We start from the raw sequence: 16,209 nt of genomic DNA, 5'->3' as shown, positions 1-16,209 counted from the left end.
ACCTCCACGTTCACCTGGGGTTGGATACAAAGACTACTGGTGCTGGTGTGAGCTAGGTCCTGTCGTGAGAGACCCCGTCCTGCCCTCCGCGCTGGCTGCCCCTGCACCGTTGTGTGCCCGCGGGGCGAGCGCGGACTTCCTGGCGCCCCTCGTCCTGGCAGCGGCCCGTGCTGACAGCGTCCAGATCTTGGCCCGCCCCGGGGGCGCGGGGCTGTCGCGAGTTCGCTGACCTGAGACGTGAAACGCCTCTCTCCGTGCTTTCTGGCCCTCTGCCCTCTGGGCGGCTTCTTTGGTGAGTTGTCTGGTCGCTCTGTGGCCTACTGCTTAGAGTTCTTTGTATAATTAGAATCCGTCCTTTATCAGATGTGTCTTTTGTAAGTATTCTCTTATGGTCTGTGGCTTGTTTACTCCTCCTGACCTTGCCTTTCAGAGGAGGAGATTTTCGTTTTACTGAGGTCACTAGTCTAATAGGAGTTTCATAGTTTTGGGTTTTATGTTTAGATCTGTGATGCATTTTGTGCTCATTTTACTGAAGGGGGTAAGGTCTGTCTAGATACTTTTTCTTTCCTTTTTTTGCATGTGGAAATCTAGTTATTCCAGGATCATCTGTTGAAAAGACCATCTCTGCTTCGCTGTATTGCCTTTACTCCTTTGTTAAAAGATCAGTTGGCTATATTTATGTGGATATGTCACTGGGTTCTGTTTTCTAGTGATCTATTTGTTTTTGACTAATAAAACGTGTCTTGAATACTGTAACATCATGCTAAGTCTTGAAATTGAGCAGTGTCAGCCCTCCAACCCTGTTCTCCTTCAACATTGATTTTTAAAAAATGTTCTTTATACAGAGAGAGGGGCGCTTGGGTGGCTCAGTTGGTTGAGCATCTGACTTTGGCTCAGTCATGACTTCACGGTTTGTGGATTTGAGTCCTGCATCCGGCTCTGTTCTGACTCAGAGCCTAGAGCCTGCTTTGGATTCTCTGTCTCCCTCTCTTTTTTTCAAAACTAAAGAAGCATTTAAAAAAAGAGAGAGAGAGTTCACAACTGGGGGGGGGGGCGCTGGGGGGTGATGAGAATCCCAGGCAGGCTCTGCGGTGTCGGCTCGGAGCCTGACACGGGGCTAGATCCCACGAAGTACCTGATCACGACCTGAGCCAGAATCCAGAGTCGCTCAACCGACTGAGCCATTCAGGTGCAGGGGTATTGGCTGTTCTCGGTCTTTTGCCTCTGTATGTGAACTTGAGAATCCGTTTGTTGATATCCCTAAAATAACATGCTGGGATTTTGATTGGGATTTCATTGCGTGGATCGATCCGCTGGGAAGAACTGACACCTGGACACTACTGAGTGTTCCTGCCTGTGAAGGTGGACCAGCGCTCCATTTATTCAGTTCTTTGGTTCTGCTCTCTCTCCCATAGATTTTCTACAGACTTGGTTCATACTACCCAAGTATGTCTTTTTTTGGATGCTAATGTAAGTGGTATTATATTTCTAATTTCAAATTACACTTTGTTGGTATATAGGAAAGCAAGTGACTTTTTATATTAACTTTAATCTTGCAACTTGTTAAAATTGCTTTTTAGTTTCGTAAGTTTTTTTGTTGTTGATTCGTATTTTCCGCAAAGGCAATCATGTTATCTGTGAGCAAAGGCAATTTTACTTCCTCCTTTGTGATCTCCGTCCCTTCTGTCTCCTCTTGTCTTCCTGCGTTAGCTAGGGCTCCAGTGCCACCTCGAGAAGGGGAGGGGAGAAGGCACACCTGCCACGCTCCTGATCTCTCTGCGAAGCGACAAATGTCTCGCCATCAAGTGTGATGTTACCTGTAAGATTTTTGTAGATACTGTTTATCAATGTAAGGAAGTTTCCCCTTGTTCCCTCACTAACTTTTTAAGTCCTCACAGCAGAATCCTGAGCTGAGTGGTGTTATTGTCCGAATCACAGATGATGATACAGAGGCATCGAGAGGGTAGGCCACTTAAGAAGTCAACTGGCTGATTGAGTGACAGAGCCTCGGTTCGGTTCGGGGGTCTGACACCAGCGCGTGGTCTTCCATTCAGTTCCACTGGGAGAGGAAAGGCTCTTCCAGGGGGATGGCCGCCAGGATTGTTTTGATCGCTCTGCGGCAGTCTGCGTGGTTTTACGAATCTTTGTGAACCTTGGGGCTCTGATCAGTAGTCGCTGTCAGATGGCTGCCAGGGGCGGCGGGAGGGGCATGGCGGCCTCCTGTCCTCTCCTGTCCCGGGAGGGCCGTCCGCCCATGGCCCCGGCCTCTGTAAGGCTGCGGCCTCCTGCTGCGTTCACATCTTCTGGTTCTTTGGTTTCCTATGAGCTAAAAATCAGGACTCTTTCGTAAAAATTTAGTCATTCTATCTTTACTTTCCTTAATTTTCTTTTACAAAAACTTCTGATGTGAATATGGTGCAGATGAAAACGGTGGTGTACTGAGCTCATGTTTTCTTCTTCACGTACGTCGTTTTTAACTTCCCAGCCCTGTGAGCTGGCGGCGGTGGTTCCCACACTGACAAGTACTGGACGGGTATGCCACAGATTTCTTCAGCACCTACTAGGTGCTGTGCCGGGAACTTAGGGTATCTTGGGAAACATACACAAAGGATTAAAATGTTTAGTGATACTCAGGGAAAAGACATCAGCTTTTAATAAGAGCGGAGGAGGACAGAAGCCTTTACACAGGAAACAGTGCTTGTACTAAGGCAGAGAAGATTCTAACAGTTCGGCAGAGTTGAGCAGAGGGGGTGGGATGGCGTAGGCCTCGCAGCTGGCGAGCAGAGCCTGCGCACGGCCCGCACAGCCCCGAGGCCGAGCGCGTCAGGACCCCACGGAGAAGAAGGGGGGGCCGGGCCCACCGAGCCTGTCGGTCCGTGATGGAGAGCCGCCGCGTTACTGCTCTGGGGAGCGGGCTGCCATGTTCTTTTACTCCGCTGTTTCCGGTGGCGGTGGAGTGGTGGCCAGGGCTTCGAGGTGACACGGCTCGCGCGAATCCACTGCCGTCTGAACGGAGGTCACTTCGCCTCGCTTTCATCAAGTCTGAGCCCAGGTCGTTTCAGATCCCTGGTGTTCAGTTCGCTGGTCAGTAACACGGGCAGCAGGAGGGAACCGGCACGCGAGTAGTTCCCGGAAGTCAGTTCAGCAGGTGGGATTCAGCGAGACGTGCCGTGAGGGTTCTCTGATGCCGAGCAGCGGGAAGGGTGACGGCTTGAACCAGGTGTGGTGGCACAGAAGGTTGGGGTGTGAAATGCTGAGGACCTGACTCCTTTGCATTGGAAAGAGAGGTCAGAAATGACTAACGTGTTCCTTCAAAAGCCGTGTTGGCAAAGCAAATGCTGTAGTCCCCTTGAAAGAAATTATTAAGTCAGGCAGAGGTACTTTTTGGAGCAAGTTACTGAGCTGTGTTGGATTTCGAAGTTGAGCGTGCTCTGTTCCCATCACTGACGCTTTTTGATGGTGTTAGCTTACGGACGCGGCTCTGTGAGGCCCCGGGGACCCGGAGAGAGCCGAGGACCACGCCGCAGCAGGGCCTGCGGCGTCGCTGAGCCTCGCGGTGCCTCCTCCGCGGCCGCCTAACCTTGGCGTAGAGCGTTGAGGTCCGTCAGTTCCCGCCTCGCCAAGCGCAGTGTCCTCCCCTCCGTGCCCTCCGGCTCTCCTCCAGGGCACGAGGTGTCGCCCGCCCGCACTGCCCACTTGCTGCCCAGAGGCCGGCCCGGCCCGTAGCGATCGGGCTCCAGGTTACGTGCCCCCTTTGCTGTGGCAGACCGCCCTCTTCCCGGCAAAACGGCCCGGGGATCTTGCCTGCCGTCCCCTTGCGAACGTCACTGTCACGTTCGTGGAGGATCCTGGCGCCGGGTTTCCGTTCTCCTGTATCTTGTTCCGCCATCCAGGTGGCTTTCCACTGCTGCGAATGTGGGGGTTTTGGTTTGTTTTGGTTTGTTCCTGTATCCTCAGAGCCGGCACGCGGGAAGTGCTTAATTTTTACTGAATAAATAAAGTTTTAAAACTCCCTTGACTTGTCTCCATAAGCCTCTAGCAATCCGCTCCAAGACCAAGCCTTACGCCCGTGCCCGACACCCTCCACCTCCGAAACTGGTCTGCAGTTGCGGGGTGTGATACGTGCTGATTATGAAACATGTAGAAAGCGGAGAGGCTGGAACCGTCTTCACTCCTGATCTAGCTCCTAGAGTGCAGGCTGCTATTCTGCGTCCGTAGCTTTCTAGGCTTTTTTTTATTGTGGCATAATTTACACACCGTGAAATCCACCCGTTTAATAAGCGTTCAGTTTAGTAATTAAAAATTTTTTTTTAATGTTTTATTTATTTTTGAGAGAGAGAGAGAGAGAGAGAGAGAGAACATGAGCAGGAGAGGGGCAGAGAGAGAGGGAGACACAGAATCCTAAGCAGGCTCCAGGCTCTGACCGCTCAGAGCCCGACTCAGGGCTTGAACCCATGAGCCGTGAGATCCTGACCTGAGCCAAAGTCAGATGCTTACCCGACTGAGCCCCCCAGGCGCCCCTCAATTCAGTAATTTTAAATAAATACACAAAGTTGTGCTATTACTACCACACTCCACCTAGAACATTTCTGTCACTCTAGGAAGGTCCCTCGAGCCTGTCTGTGAATGGGTCTTGTTCCCAGCCCCGGTCCTGGTGACCAGTGTGTCTCTGTTCTCTGTTTTTATAGGTTTGCTGTCTCACCCTGTGCGTGGAATCCCTTATTTTAACGTGGACTTTTAAGTTTGTTCGCCTGTTTTCACCCGTATGTATTTGAGGTGCAGCCATGTTGTGACATCTGTCATTAGCTTGGTCTTTTTTTTTTTTTCTGTTATTTTTTTATTGTGGTAAAATATGCATAAAATGTAACATTTATATCGTGTGTCAGTGAATGCACGCACACCAGTATGCAACTGTCACTGCTGTCCTTCACCAGAACTTCCTCCCTCTTGAAACTCTGTGTCCATTTAACAGTAACTCACCGTCCCTGTTCCCCGGTACTACTGTTCTCCTTTGTGTCTCTGTGAGTTTGACTGTTTAAAGTTATTCCTTTCCTCTCCCCCTTTCCCTCCCCGCCCCCCATGCCCAGTGTGGGGCTTGAACTCATGACTGCAAGATTGAGTCGGATGTCCTACCAGCTGAGCCAGCCGGCGCCCCGAAGTCCTGTGTATAAGTGGGATCGTACGGAATTTGTCCTTTTGGGTCTGGCTCACTCCACTTAGCGTGCGTTCTGCACGTTCGTCCATCTCGTAGCACACACGGAAGTCTCACCGTGTTAACGGCGGAGTACGGTTCATGGGGAGCGCATAGATCACACTTTGCAGACAATCAGGTTGTTTCTTTTTTTTTTTTTTTTAATGTTTTTACTTATTTTTGAGAGAGAGAGAGAGAGAGACAGAGACAGAGACAGAGACAGACAGAGACAGACAGAATCCGAAGCAGGCTCCAGGCCCTGAGCCGTCAGCACAGAGCCTGACGTGGGGCTCGAACCCACTAACGGTGAGATCATGACCTGAGCCGAAGTCGGACGCTCAACCGACTGAGCCCCCCAGGTGCCCCTGCAGCCCCCCTTTAATCACTTTCTTAATTTCAGACCCTGGACTGCCATTTACATACTCTGCTTCTAAACCTTGATTTTGTTTTGCTGCCACTCTGAGTTTTTCTGTTACTTTTTATTTTGATTTAATTTTTAACATAGATCTTGCATGAACAGTACAAGGGACTCCTATTTTTTCCCTCAGGTTCTCAGTTGTTGTGCTCTGTCCTCTTTACTTATCAGTATTTTCTGGGTTTTGTTTTTTTCAGACTGTATATGTGTGTGTAGAAATATGTGTATATTTTCTTCTGATCATTCCTGTAAGCTGGAACCTTACTCAGGTCATGTTGCTGTTTAGTGGTAAAGCAGGGGTTGGAATCCAGCCGCGTGTGTGTGTGTGTGTGTGTGTGTGTGTGTCTGCAGTAACTGGCTCACACTTGCTGCTTAGGAAAGGCCTCTCGAATGGCCCAGTGACCACAGTTCCCCCGTCACAACTGGCATCTCCTCTCTCCTTGGGGTGCCCACGCTGACCGGTGCTTGGACGTTGCAGTCAGACCCGGGGCGGGGGGTGCTTCATTTCCACGCCCAGGCCGTTGGCCCCGCGCGCTCCCGCGATCTCGCTGAGGCCGCGTCCTCCTCCCTGGCGTGGGGAGAGGAGGGCTCCTCCCTGGGAGCACTGCCATCAGGTTAGAGGGGACTCTGCAGGTGAAGCGCTGGTCGCGGACCCTCCTGTTTCCGTCTCCGCTGGCTGTGTCCCTTCGCCCTGCTGTCGCCCCAGGACCTTGTTCCTGGCCGTCCCCAGGTGGCGCGGAGCTCTGGGGAAGGGCCCCGGGCGGAGAGCTGCCACGGAGGCCCTTGCTCTGAGCTCCCGGGCGGGGCGGGGAGGCCGCGGCCTTGGTCACACAGCGGTCACTGCCCCTGCGACCTCGCGCGGTGTCCCGGGGTGCCGGCCCACATGCCTGCGCCCGGCGGGCACCCTCCCCGAGGCACTTGCTTCCCCGGAACCGTGCTGTTCTGTTGCTGGGCCCGCGTCCTGGGTTTTTCTTTAGAAGATGAGGTCTCTGTACGCGTGGCCCCACCCGGCAAGTAGGAGGAAGAGAAGGGCATCGAAGCCGATACTTCCAAACTGAGATTTTGTACGTGTTACCTGTTTAGTTGAGAAAATGTGTGCAGTGACCTATTAGGTGATTGGGCTTTTCAGCAGGTGGGGGGGGGGGACACAGGACCTGGAGAGAGTGTAAAGGGCAGGACAGCGGCACGGGGCCCTCGGAGGGGTCTGGGCCTGTCACGCTGGTTTGTGTGGCCCTGACTCCGAGCCAGGCCATGCTCCCTGGCTGGGTGGTTTCCCAGAAGAAGCGAGCCTCCCTGGAGGCGGCGGCCCCCACGCCTCCTGTCCGCTGCCTTCGCCCGAGGGGCTTCCTCTCGGTCAGAATTCTGACTTCATTTCCTATGATGTTGTCTTCGTTTCCCCTGAAAACCAGGAGTGACGTATTTCAGAGAACAGCACTGCGGGCTGCCGGCGTGTCCTCGTGTCCTCGGTGAGGAACAGACCCCTCTTCCATCGGCGTGCCGCGCCTCCGCAGGACCACCGGTGGCAGCCGAGGGCGAGGCCCGGAGGGTGGCGCTGTCCCCCTGCTGTACGCAGAGCTGCGCACTCAGAGCTGCTGGTGATTCAGGGGGCGGATTGGACTAGCGGCTGTTTCATGCTCTCCCCGCCCCGGTTCCTGACACGCGGGCCCGTCGGCGGCTTGCTGCTCGTGGCCGTTTGGTCCCCAGTCTGTGACCTGAAGACAAAACGAGCTGACGTAGGACTAGCTTCAGGAAGACCAGCACGTTTCAGCCTAAGCAGAACTCATGTGTGTGACGGGAGCCTGCGGAACTGTTGGGTTTTTGTTTTGTTTTTAATTCTATTTATTTGTTTAGTGTTTGTTTATTTTTGAGAGAGAGAGTGTGAGCAGGGAAGGGGCAGAGAGAGGGAGACTCGGGATTTGAAGCAGGCTCCAGGCTGTCAGCACAGAGCCCAGTGGGGGGCTCGAAACCACAAGGTGTGAAATCGTGACCTGAGTCAAAGTCAGCCGCTGCTCAACCGACTGAGCCCCCAGGTGCCCCCAAACTGTCACATTCCTAACACCCTCGGGGGGTGGGGGGGATGGCTGTCACTGTATCGGCCCTTTCCCTTCCGCCAGTGCGGCTCCTGCCCCCTCTGCTAAGTCATGTGCCTTCCCCTTTGCACAGGGTGGGGACGTGATGGTGTGATTCGGGGCTATAGCCGTCCTGCGTGTCATTGAGGACAGAGGTTCCTGTCTCTTGTTCTCCACGTCACTGCTCGGGTTCTGAGAGGTCGTGTTTGTTCTGGGGTCTCGGACTCAGAAGTCCCTGCTCTCCTGTCCTGTCCCGTCCGGCCCCGGTGCCTCTCGGGTTCGGAGGGGAGCCCGTGTGGCCGTCAGCCGGGAGCACGGGCCGCGTCATGGGAGCTCAGGACCGAGCGTCTGGAGGAGTTCTTCCCGTGGGCTTTAACTCTCTGCTCCCCAGAGTTTCTACAAAATATTTTGCTCCAAACTCTGAGCAGCAGGTCACCATCAATACCATTCTTCTTTCGGTTGTCAGGCTGACTGCTAGGTGGCAAAACACCGAGCCCTTGTTCCCGACCAGCTGCTCTGTTAGTCGTAAACTGTGTTTTCTTATGTCCGTCCAACAAAAAGCACTTCTTGAAATTTTAAATCGTGGCTCTCCTAAGTTTATCGTTACTTTTGAGGTGTGCCCTATGACCTAGTTTTAGTTGATCTGAATTATTCTACTATTACCATCTTCACAGTAATTTGAAACCACTTTTTTCTTAGCTAAAAATATGTATTTACTGTGTTCTGTGCTAAAATAATATTTTCCAGTATGTATCTAAAATACTTAAAATTTTTTTTACATTTATTTATTTTTTAGAGACAGAGCACAAGCAGGGGAGGGGCAGGGAGAGAGGGAAACGCAGAATGTGAAGCAGCTCCAGGCTCTGAGCTGTCGGCACAGAGCCTGACGCGGGGCTTGAACCCATGGACTGTGAGATCATGAGCTGAGCTGAAGTTGGACGCCCAACCAACCGAGCCCCCCAGGCGTCCCTTCCCATGTGTATGTAAAGTGGTGGTTCTCACGCTGGAGTCCAAGAATCCCTTGGAAGTTTAGTCTCGTTCTTGATCTCAGTCTCCAGGCTGGCCGAGGACCCGGGAGTTTGTCATTTTCTGATGCTGATAACCCATGTATTGGAGAAGCACTGATGTGGACGGTTTCATAGGGAAATCCATGTTAGTGAGCACTTCAGGAAAACTCTTTCTAAACTTCCTTTATCTCTTGACGTTGTGAATCGTATTCTCCTTGGCCTTTGCTTTTGGCTGACGCAGACAGGTGGCTGGGGCTTGACGTCGCAGCGGCGCACCGAGCGCGGCGCTGCGGCCAGCGGGGCTCGCAAGACGGGGCCACGGGGCTGTGACCAGGCCCTTCGCCGATGACGGAGCCTCGGGCTGAGGGCGGCGGGGCTTCAAACACTGTGGTGACTGGAGACTCATTTAATGTGTTTCAGCCCCGCCCACAGGCGCCACTGACACTGGAATTGACACGTGTCAGCAGCTCCGTGTAACGTGGAAACGCAGTCAGTGCAGACTCCGGGGCTGACAGCCACCAAGTAGTTTTCAGTCTAACGCGCTTCTGGTTTTGTCCCCACTTAAGGGAGGAGTGAAAATTGGTCCAGTTACCGGTGCTTTCTTCAAAGTAGTGAAGGTGGATGTGTGGGCGTTTCAACGGCGGGAGCACGAGACCGCTGCTCCGATGCGCTCGCGTCTTCGGGGGCCTCGGCGCCGCTGCATTCCTGAAGAGAGTGTCGTCCAAATTAGGAAGTCTTAGACACCCAGACTTGTCATCTGGTCTGCTATTTTCAGATTGTTCTAGATTAATCTGACTATTTAATGGCCTGGAAGGAGGAAAGGTGCTCATTTAAACCAGATTCCTATGTTCTACGCCGCTAAACCATTCCCGACGGACCCTAAAAATCAAAGATGAAAAGACTGGTGATTTGACTTTTATTTGAGAGATTTACTCTCCTGTGGGTGATCTGCAGCGGCTCTGGGTTTGTGTCCGGGGCGCGGATAAATGCAGGGCAGGTGCTGCTCAGCTAAGCATCGGGGTTCCCGGGGCACCTGTTTTATGCAGACGTGTCGGGTATTAGAGCCACGGCGGTGAGCAAGGCCGATGGCTTCTAAAATTGAGTGCCCATCGGATTGTAAGAGGCTGAGTTAGGTGGTTTAACTCTGACCAGGAAAGTGGCTTGTGTATTAACGTGCTGTTTCTTCGTGGTGGGTTTGTGTTTATTTTTCTCCGTGTATTTATCCCATTTGCAACAGATAGTATTTATATGCAAGATAACTGTTAACTGGGATTAATGAAATGATTTATAGAAAATAAAAAGGCTTGATGGTTGTTGGAAACTTTTTAAAAAATCAGCTCTAGGGGCACCTGGGTGGCTCAGTTGAGCATCTGACTTTGGCTCAGGTCATTGAGCTCAGAGTCTGGACCCTGCTTCAGATTCGGTGTCTCCATCGCTCTCTGCCCTTCCCCCATTCGTGCTCTGTTTCCTCTCAAAAATAAATAAAAGTTAAAAAATTTTTTTAAAAACATCAACAGCAGGGCGTCTGGATGACTCAGTTGGTTAATTGTCCAGTATGGGCTCCTGTCACGACCTCACGGCTGGTGAGTTCGAGCCCCACATCAGGCTCGCACCTGCCCATACAAATCCTCCTTCAGATCCTCTGTACCCCTCTCTGCCTCTCCCTGCTCTCTCTGTCTCAAAAATAAACAAACATTAAAAACACTGTTTTAATCAGCTCTGTATTCTCAATGAACAGAATATAATAAAGCGAAAAGGCTACTTAAAGCCCTAACAGTTACTCATTATTAACATTTTTATTGGGTGGATAGTAACAATTTTTCAGACTTCCAAGTGGTAAGAGTTAGGGGAGAAGGGACCCCCGCCCCCCAGCTCCTTAGGCTGCATCTGTGTCCTCCCTCCCCTGCTGTGTCCCTGCCGGCTCCCCAGAGAGTCCCCGATGACAATGACAGGGCAGGCTGGCTCCCTGTAGGGGCGCGCCCCTGGGTGTTTATCTTGGTGATACTGACGGGACCAGTATACTAACAGAATGGGGAAAAGCTGTTTACATTGAAAGGCTTTTCTTAAATTGCCATTTTTTTTTGAGCATTTGGACTTAGTTGGAGACAAGTTAAAAATGTTTGAAATGCAATTTTTCTTAAAAATACTTTAAAGTTCTGGGGCACCTGGGGGGTTCAGTTGGTTAAGCTTCTCGCTGCAGCTCAGGTCATGATCTCACGGTTCGTGGATTCACATCAGGCTCTGTGCTGCCAGCTCGGAGCCTAGAGCCTGCTTCAGATTCTGTGTGTGTGTGTGTGTGTGTGTGTGTGTGTGTGTGTCTCTCTCTCTCTCTCTCTCTCTCTCTCTCTCTCTCTCTCTCTCTCCCCCCCTCTCCCTCTCCCTCTCTCCCCTCTCCCCTACTCATGCTCTGCCTCTCTCTCTCTCTCAAAAATAACAAAAAATTCTAAAAAATACTTTTAAGATCTTTTTAAGTTCCCTGAAGAAGTCTCTTGACTTCAAATTACCCAATTTACTAAAAGTTTGTTTTTAAGTTTTATATTTGAATACTGGTTATTGATCTTTTCAAGGAAAGGATTTTTTTTAAATGGAAGTGTTTATTTGAGGATTGAAAACTTCAGGAGCATGAATTATTTTGTACTATAATTTTAATCATTGAGCAAGAAGGTATAAGGAAATTACTTTCTCTGTATTTTCTGAAGAGTTAGGAAACATTCAGAAGTAATTCCTGAAAAGAATAAGCTATGGTACCTTTATTGGGGGGTATCTTTTGTTGAAATACAGTAAATTCATGTCAGTTACCTCTTTTTAAAAATTGAAGACTAGGAAATAATGTTTGGTAGGATTTGTCAGAATTATAAGCCCCCTTTCCCCAGCTTCAAAAACTGATGATGAGGGGCGCCTGGGGGGCTCAGGGCCTGATCTCGCGGTTCGTGGGGCTCTGTGCCGACAGCTCAGAGCCTGGAGCCAGCTTTGGATTCTGTGTCTCCCTCTCTCTCTGCCCCTCTCCTGCTCACACTCTGTCTCTCTTTCTCAAAAATAAGCATTAAAATTTCAAAAAAAAATATCAAGTGATGATGAACATGGTCAAGCTCCAGTTCATGCTTTATACTTGTTGTAAAATAACGTGTTAATTACATAGCAATCCAAGGGGCGCCTGGCTGGCTTCACTGCCAGAGCATGCGGCTCTTGATCTCGGGGTCATGAGTTCGAGCCCCACGTTGGGTGTAGAAATTCCTTAAAAATAAAAAATAAATAAATAAGCAATCCAGCTTGATTTTGTTCAAGTACCAAGTCCTTTTCAAGGCACTGTGGTGATCAAGGAGGTGAATAGAGAGAGAAGTAAGAAAGGGGCAAGTTTGTTTCTCTGCTTCTATCTAAATGAGGATAATTTTTTAGAAACTCACTTTACTATATAAAGGGTAAAATAATTGCCTAGTGGAACACTGATACTTGCAGAACCTGGAACTCCTGTAATGTGGCCCCTCCTGGTGTAGCTCAGACTTGTGATCGTCTCTACTTAGTATACAGCTATAAGTCCGTCATGTTTTGAATCAGAATGGCTGTTTCCTTTGTCCTATTTTATTTTAAAAAATCAGCTTTATTGAAGCAAGTTTGCATACAATAAATTAGCTAATTTTAAGTGTGCAGTTTCAGTTATGACAAATGTTATTACCATGATGTGGAACATTTCCATTACCCCGGAAAGTTCCCTGGTGTCCCGCTGGAGTTCACCCCCTCTGCCACTCTTGGTCCCTGGACCTGCATTCTGCCTGGTGGCTTTTTGTAGCATTTCGTATAAATCAGATCACACATTTCGTAGCCCTTTGTGTCTGTCTGCTTTTACTGAGCATGATAATTTAGAGACTCCCGTGCTGCTCATCAGGCGTTCGTGGCTGGGTACAGCGGTGGTGTGCCGTGGTGCGCCCGTGGCCCGATCTGTGCGTCCATCACCTCCGATGGCTCCCCGGGCTGTCCCCAGCACTAGGCCGTCATGAGTCACGAGTGCGGCCGCTGTGCACACGCTGGCACGAGGCTCCGGGTGGACGTGCGTGTGGACGCCTGGGAGGGGGCCCCGGGCCGGTGAAGGCGGCAGCCTCGCTTCCCAGCTCTTTGCTTCCTGGTGAAGGAGGAGAACTGTTGAGCCCGGAGGGTACGATCTGTCGGCCGTTACTCTTCTCTGTGCTTCCGTGTCATGTTTTGTCTCCCCTTCCCCAAAATTTTAACTGTAAAACCTCTTCTGAAATGGTATTTTCCTTATATAAAACTCACGTTTGGAAGAAAACCTAAATTTTGAATGGGCTTGTTGAACCATGGCTGTTGTGGAATAATAGTTCCTGTCCCCTCCCCCCTGAGTATTTCTACCTGCTACTCGTTTTTATTTTTTTGGAGCCTTTTTTCATTTCTTTCGAGATCGCCTTTCTCTTCCGAGTTGGGAGAACTCAGAGTAGCACCGTCTGAGTTAAGGGACATACATACGCTACAGTGAACGGGTTCTGGTCTGCAGTGTCCTCGCTTGGGCTTTGCTGGACACGCAGCCGCAGACTCTGTTGGTCTGACCTCATGATTCCTGAAAACTCTGAAGGGAGCTTTATCTGCTGACTCGTGTATGTGGTACCCTCCTTGGCAGGATAGGAAAGAATTGATTGAGACACAAGGATGCCTGAAAACCTGCTTCCTGCCCTCCTACGTGCATTCTGTATGCATACTATGCATAGGTGTCGTGTTCCTTACGTTAGGGACTTTCGGTTCAGAATTGGCTTAAGTTTTACGTGAGTTAGTCACCTTTCTTTTACAGTGTGGTTTATTCTGATGCTTGTGTTAAAAGAGCATCAACCCAGGCACCTGGGGGACTCAGTCGGTTGAGTGTCCAGCTTCAGCTCAGGTCACGATCTCAAGGTTCGAGAGTTTGAGGCCCGTATCGTGCTCTGTGCTGTCAGACACACTGCTTCGGATGCTCTCTCCCCCTCTCTCTCCCCCCCTCTGCCCCTGCTCCATTCTCACCCTCTCTCAAAAACAGACACTTAAAAAAAAAAAAGCATCACCCTGCAGCATTCAGAGATGGGCGTTTGAATTACGCCCCGAGGACAGTTTGGATAGCAGTACTTAGGTCCAGTGGGCAGAGGATTTGATAACATGCTGCCTGAGAAAATGGGCGGAAACACGGGGATTTTGGCGTTGGGATAAAAGATCTGTGCCTGTTTTGCGGTTAGACATTCTGCAAGGGCCTGTTCAGGTGCCTTCTTCACACAAGGTAGTGCTGTCGGGCTAGAGCGTCGTCTGCTAGGAAGCCTGTGCCAGAGGCCGCAGCTCCGCGGCGGGTCTGGAGCTGCTGACGTCCGTCCGCTCTGCGCCCCGGCGCTCGCACCTGACGGAGACGGCGCTGCGGGTGGGAGACTGAGCCTCACCCCCGCTTCCCGGGCCATCCTTGTTCAGCCTCGACTTCCGCATTTTGCTGGAGGTCTACCCCTCCACTGCTGTCTTCTTTGTGAGACTGAGCCAGGTGAGGCGTGCTGCCATCCCACTCCTTCCCAAAGCGAATTGTTCGTGAGCATCTCCCAGTAGACAGACTATCGTTCTGCGCCTCTCGACAAGCAAAAAGAAGAAAAGGAGTGTGCGTGTAAGATGCACATAACCGTACGGTAGTCAGAGCTGTGCTCTGACCGCTGTTAGTCTCGCAGATCCCTTCCCACTGGGTGAGGTAGGAGATGGGGAAGGCTAGACACAAGTGACAGTGTGGAGGGAAACACGCCAGGCTGTGGGAGGAAGGAGAGCTGGGTGTCCGTAGTGCGGCCGTCAGGACGGGTCTCCTTCCCATGCCTTTGTCGTGCCTGGCCCCCCTCTCTGTTTTCTTTCTTTTTTCCTCCCTCTTTATTTTATGGATTCATGCCACTGATGTGTCTGTGTGTCATCCGCTCGTGGGCGGGTGGTTCGGTGGTGACATCGCTCTCTGGACTTTGCAGGTGTTCTGTAGTAGATGCCTGCTTCGTCAGCTTTGTATCGGCATTCTGGAGTTTCTTTGGGGAGGGGCATTTTATTACTTCTCCTTGCATGTTGTTGATCACACCCCTCTTACTTTGTTTCTGCTTTGCTGCCCACATCAGCAGAAATGAACCTAATCTGGAGGTTTTAGCAAGGAGGCGCACCTGCCGCCGCACCCCCAGTTGGAAGGTGGCGGGGGCTCGAATGGGGAGGTCTGTCCTCTGACTGCGGCGTGGTTTGGGCAAGGTTGGGAGGAGGCAGACGTGCACCGGACTCAGATGCATTGAGCCACCCCTTGTCATCTGTGGGATGGCATGTGTCATTTAGCACGCCCACTGGATGTTTGAAATGAGAGCACTAGAATAATTCATCAAATCAGAAATCAAGGATTACTTTAATTGCTGTTGAATTGGAGTTTGAGTGGACGGAGATGAGATTAGAAAACGGATACACTTTGTTAGGTATTCAGAATCCTTAGAACATCAGCCTGAAATATTTATCTTTCTTGGGTTTTATTTTGAAATAATTTCAGGGGTGCCTGTGTGGCTCAGGTCATGATCTCCCAGTTCTCAGGTTCAAGTCGAGCTCTGTGCTGGCAGCTCAGACCCTGGAGCCTGCTTTGGATTCTGTATCTGCCTCTCTCTGCTCCTCCCCCGCTCGCTGTCTGTCTCTGTCTCTGTCTCCCAAAAATAAACATTGAAAAATTTTTTGAAATAGTTTGATTAATGGAAAGTTACATTAATAATACAAAGAATTCCCATATGCCCGTTGGCAAGGTTCACCCGCTGTTAACCCTTTGCCACATTCACCCTGTCACTTGCTTTCCTCTTACCTTTTCCTGGGCGCTGACGGTGCGCTGTCGCACCGTGTCCTCTCACCGTGTCGTGCTTACGCAGACATTCTGACAAGGGCGCTCTCTGTTTTCACAGACTGGTCAGTTACTGGATTAGGGAAATTTAACATTGATATAATAAAATTATCCAATACACAGTCCGCTTTCACATTTCTCTGTTTTTCCCCGTAATGTTCCTCATTAGTTTTCCCCCCAGTCTGGGATCCAGCCGGAGTCCTTTGTGGCATTTAGTCACCTCGTCTCTGTGTTGCCCCTGCGTCACTTCTTGACATTGGCCTTTCTTGAAGAGTGACTGTTGACTTCCAGAATCTCCCTCACTTTGAGAGTGTCCGGCGTGTCCGTGCGCACGAGCGCAGGCAGGGCAGAGCTGGCGGGGCTGCTGTGTGGTCCGGGGGCCCCTTCTCCGGGACACCGGCCTGTGCTCTTTGGATGCGTGTGGTACCCGCCAGGGTCTTCCAGTTAAAGGCTTACTATTTTTCCTTTTGTGGTGGGTCACGGTGGGGAGCTAACTCCGAGGCTGCATAGACACTCCTCCCTGTAAACTTGCATCCGGAGAGAATTTCCGCGTGCTGTGGTCGTTTTGGCCGAATCCCTTAGGCCTGTGGTGGTTGAGGTGCCGCGGGCGGGGGTTCCACGCTGGGCCCCTCGGCCCCCGGACGCGTCTCGGCCCCCGGTCGCGTCTCGGCCCCCGGTCG

The 16,209-nt window shown here is 51.0% G+C and overlaps 2 protein-coding genes across 4 annotated transcripts in view; one reads left to right on the top strand and one right to left on the bottom strand.

The window, feature by feature from the left end:
• LOC115302415 overlaps positions 1–3,889 on the bottom strand; it is a 23,206-nt gene extending 19,317 nt beyond the window's left edge. The window contains exons 1-2 of the mRNA XM_029952320.1: positions 3,805–3,889; positions 3,581–3,757 (exon numbers count right to left, since the gene is read on the bottom strand). Of these exons, the coding sequence (XP_029808180.1) occupies positions 3,581–3,757; positions 3,805–3,889 (262 nt within the window). The remainder of the gene's footprint in view (positions 1–3,580; positions 3,758–3,804) is intronic.
• ZFAND6 (zinc finger AN1-type containing 6) overlaps positions 1–16,209 on the top strand; it is a 58,508-nt gene that overhangs the window by 14,663 nt on the left and 27,636 nt on the right. The window lies entirely within an intron of this gene.

Source organism: Suricata suricatta, chromosome 9 (genome assembly GCF_006229205.1).
Source record: "Suricata suricatta isolate VVHF042 chromosome 9, meerkat_22Aug2017_6uvM2_HiC, whole genome shotgun sequence".
Classification (NCBI taxonomy): domain Eukaryota; kingdom Metazoa; phylum Chordata; class Mammalia; order Carnivora; family Herpestidae; genus Suricata; species Suricata suricatta.
The sequence above is the reverse complement of the archived record's forward strand: the minus strand, read 5'-3'. Positions and strand labels throughout refer to the sequence as shown.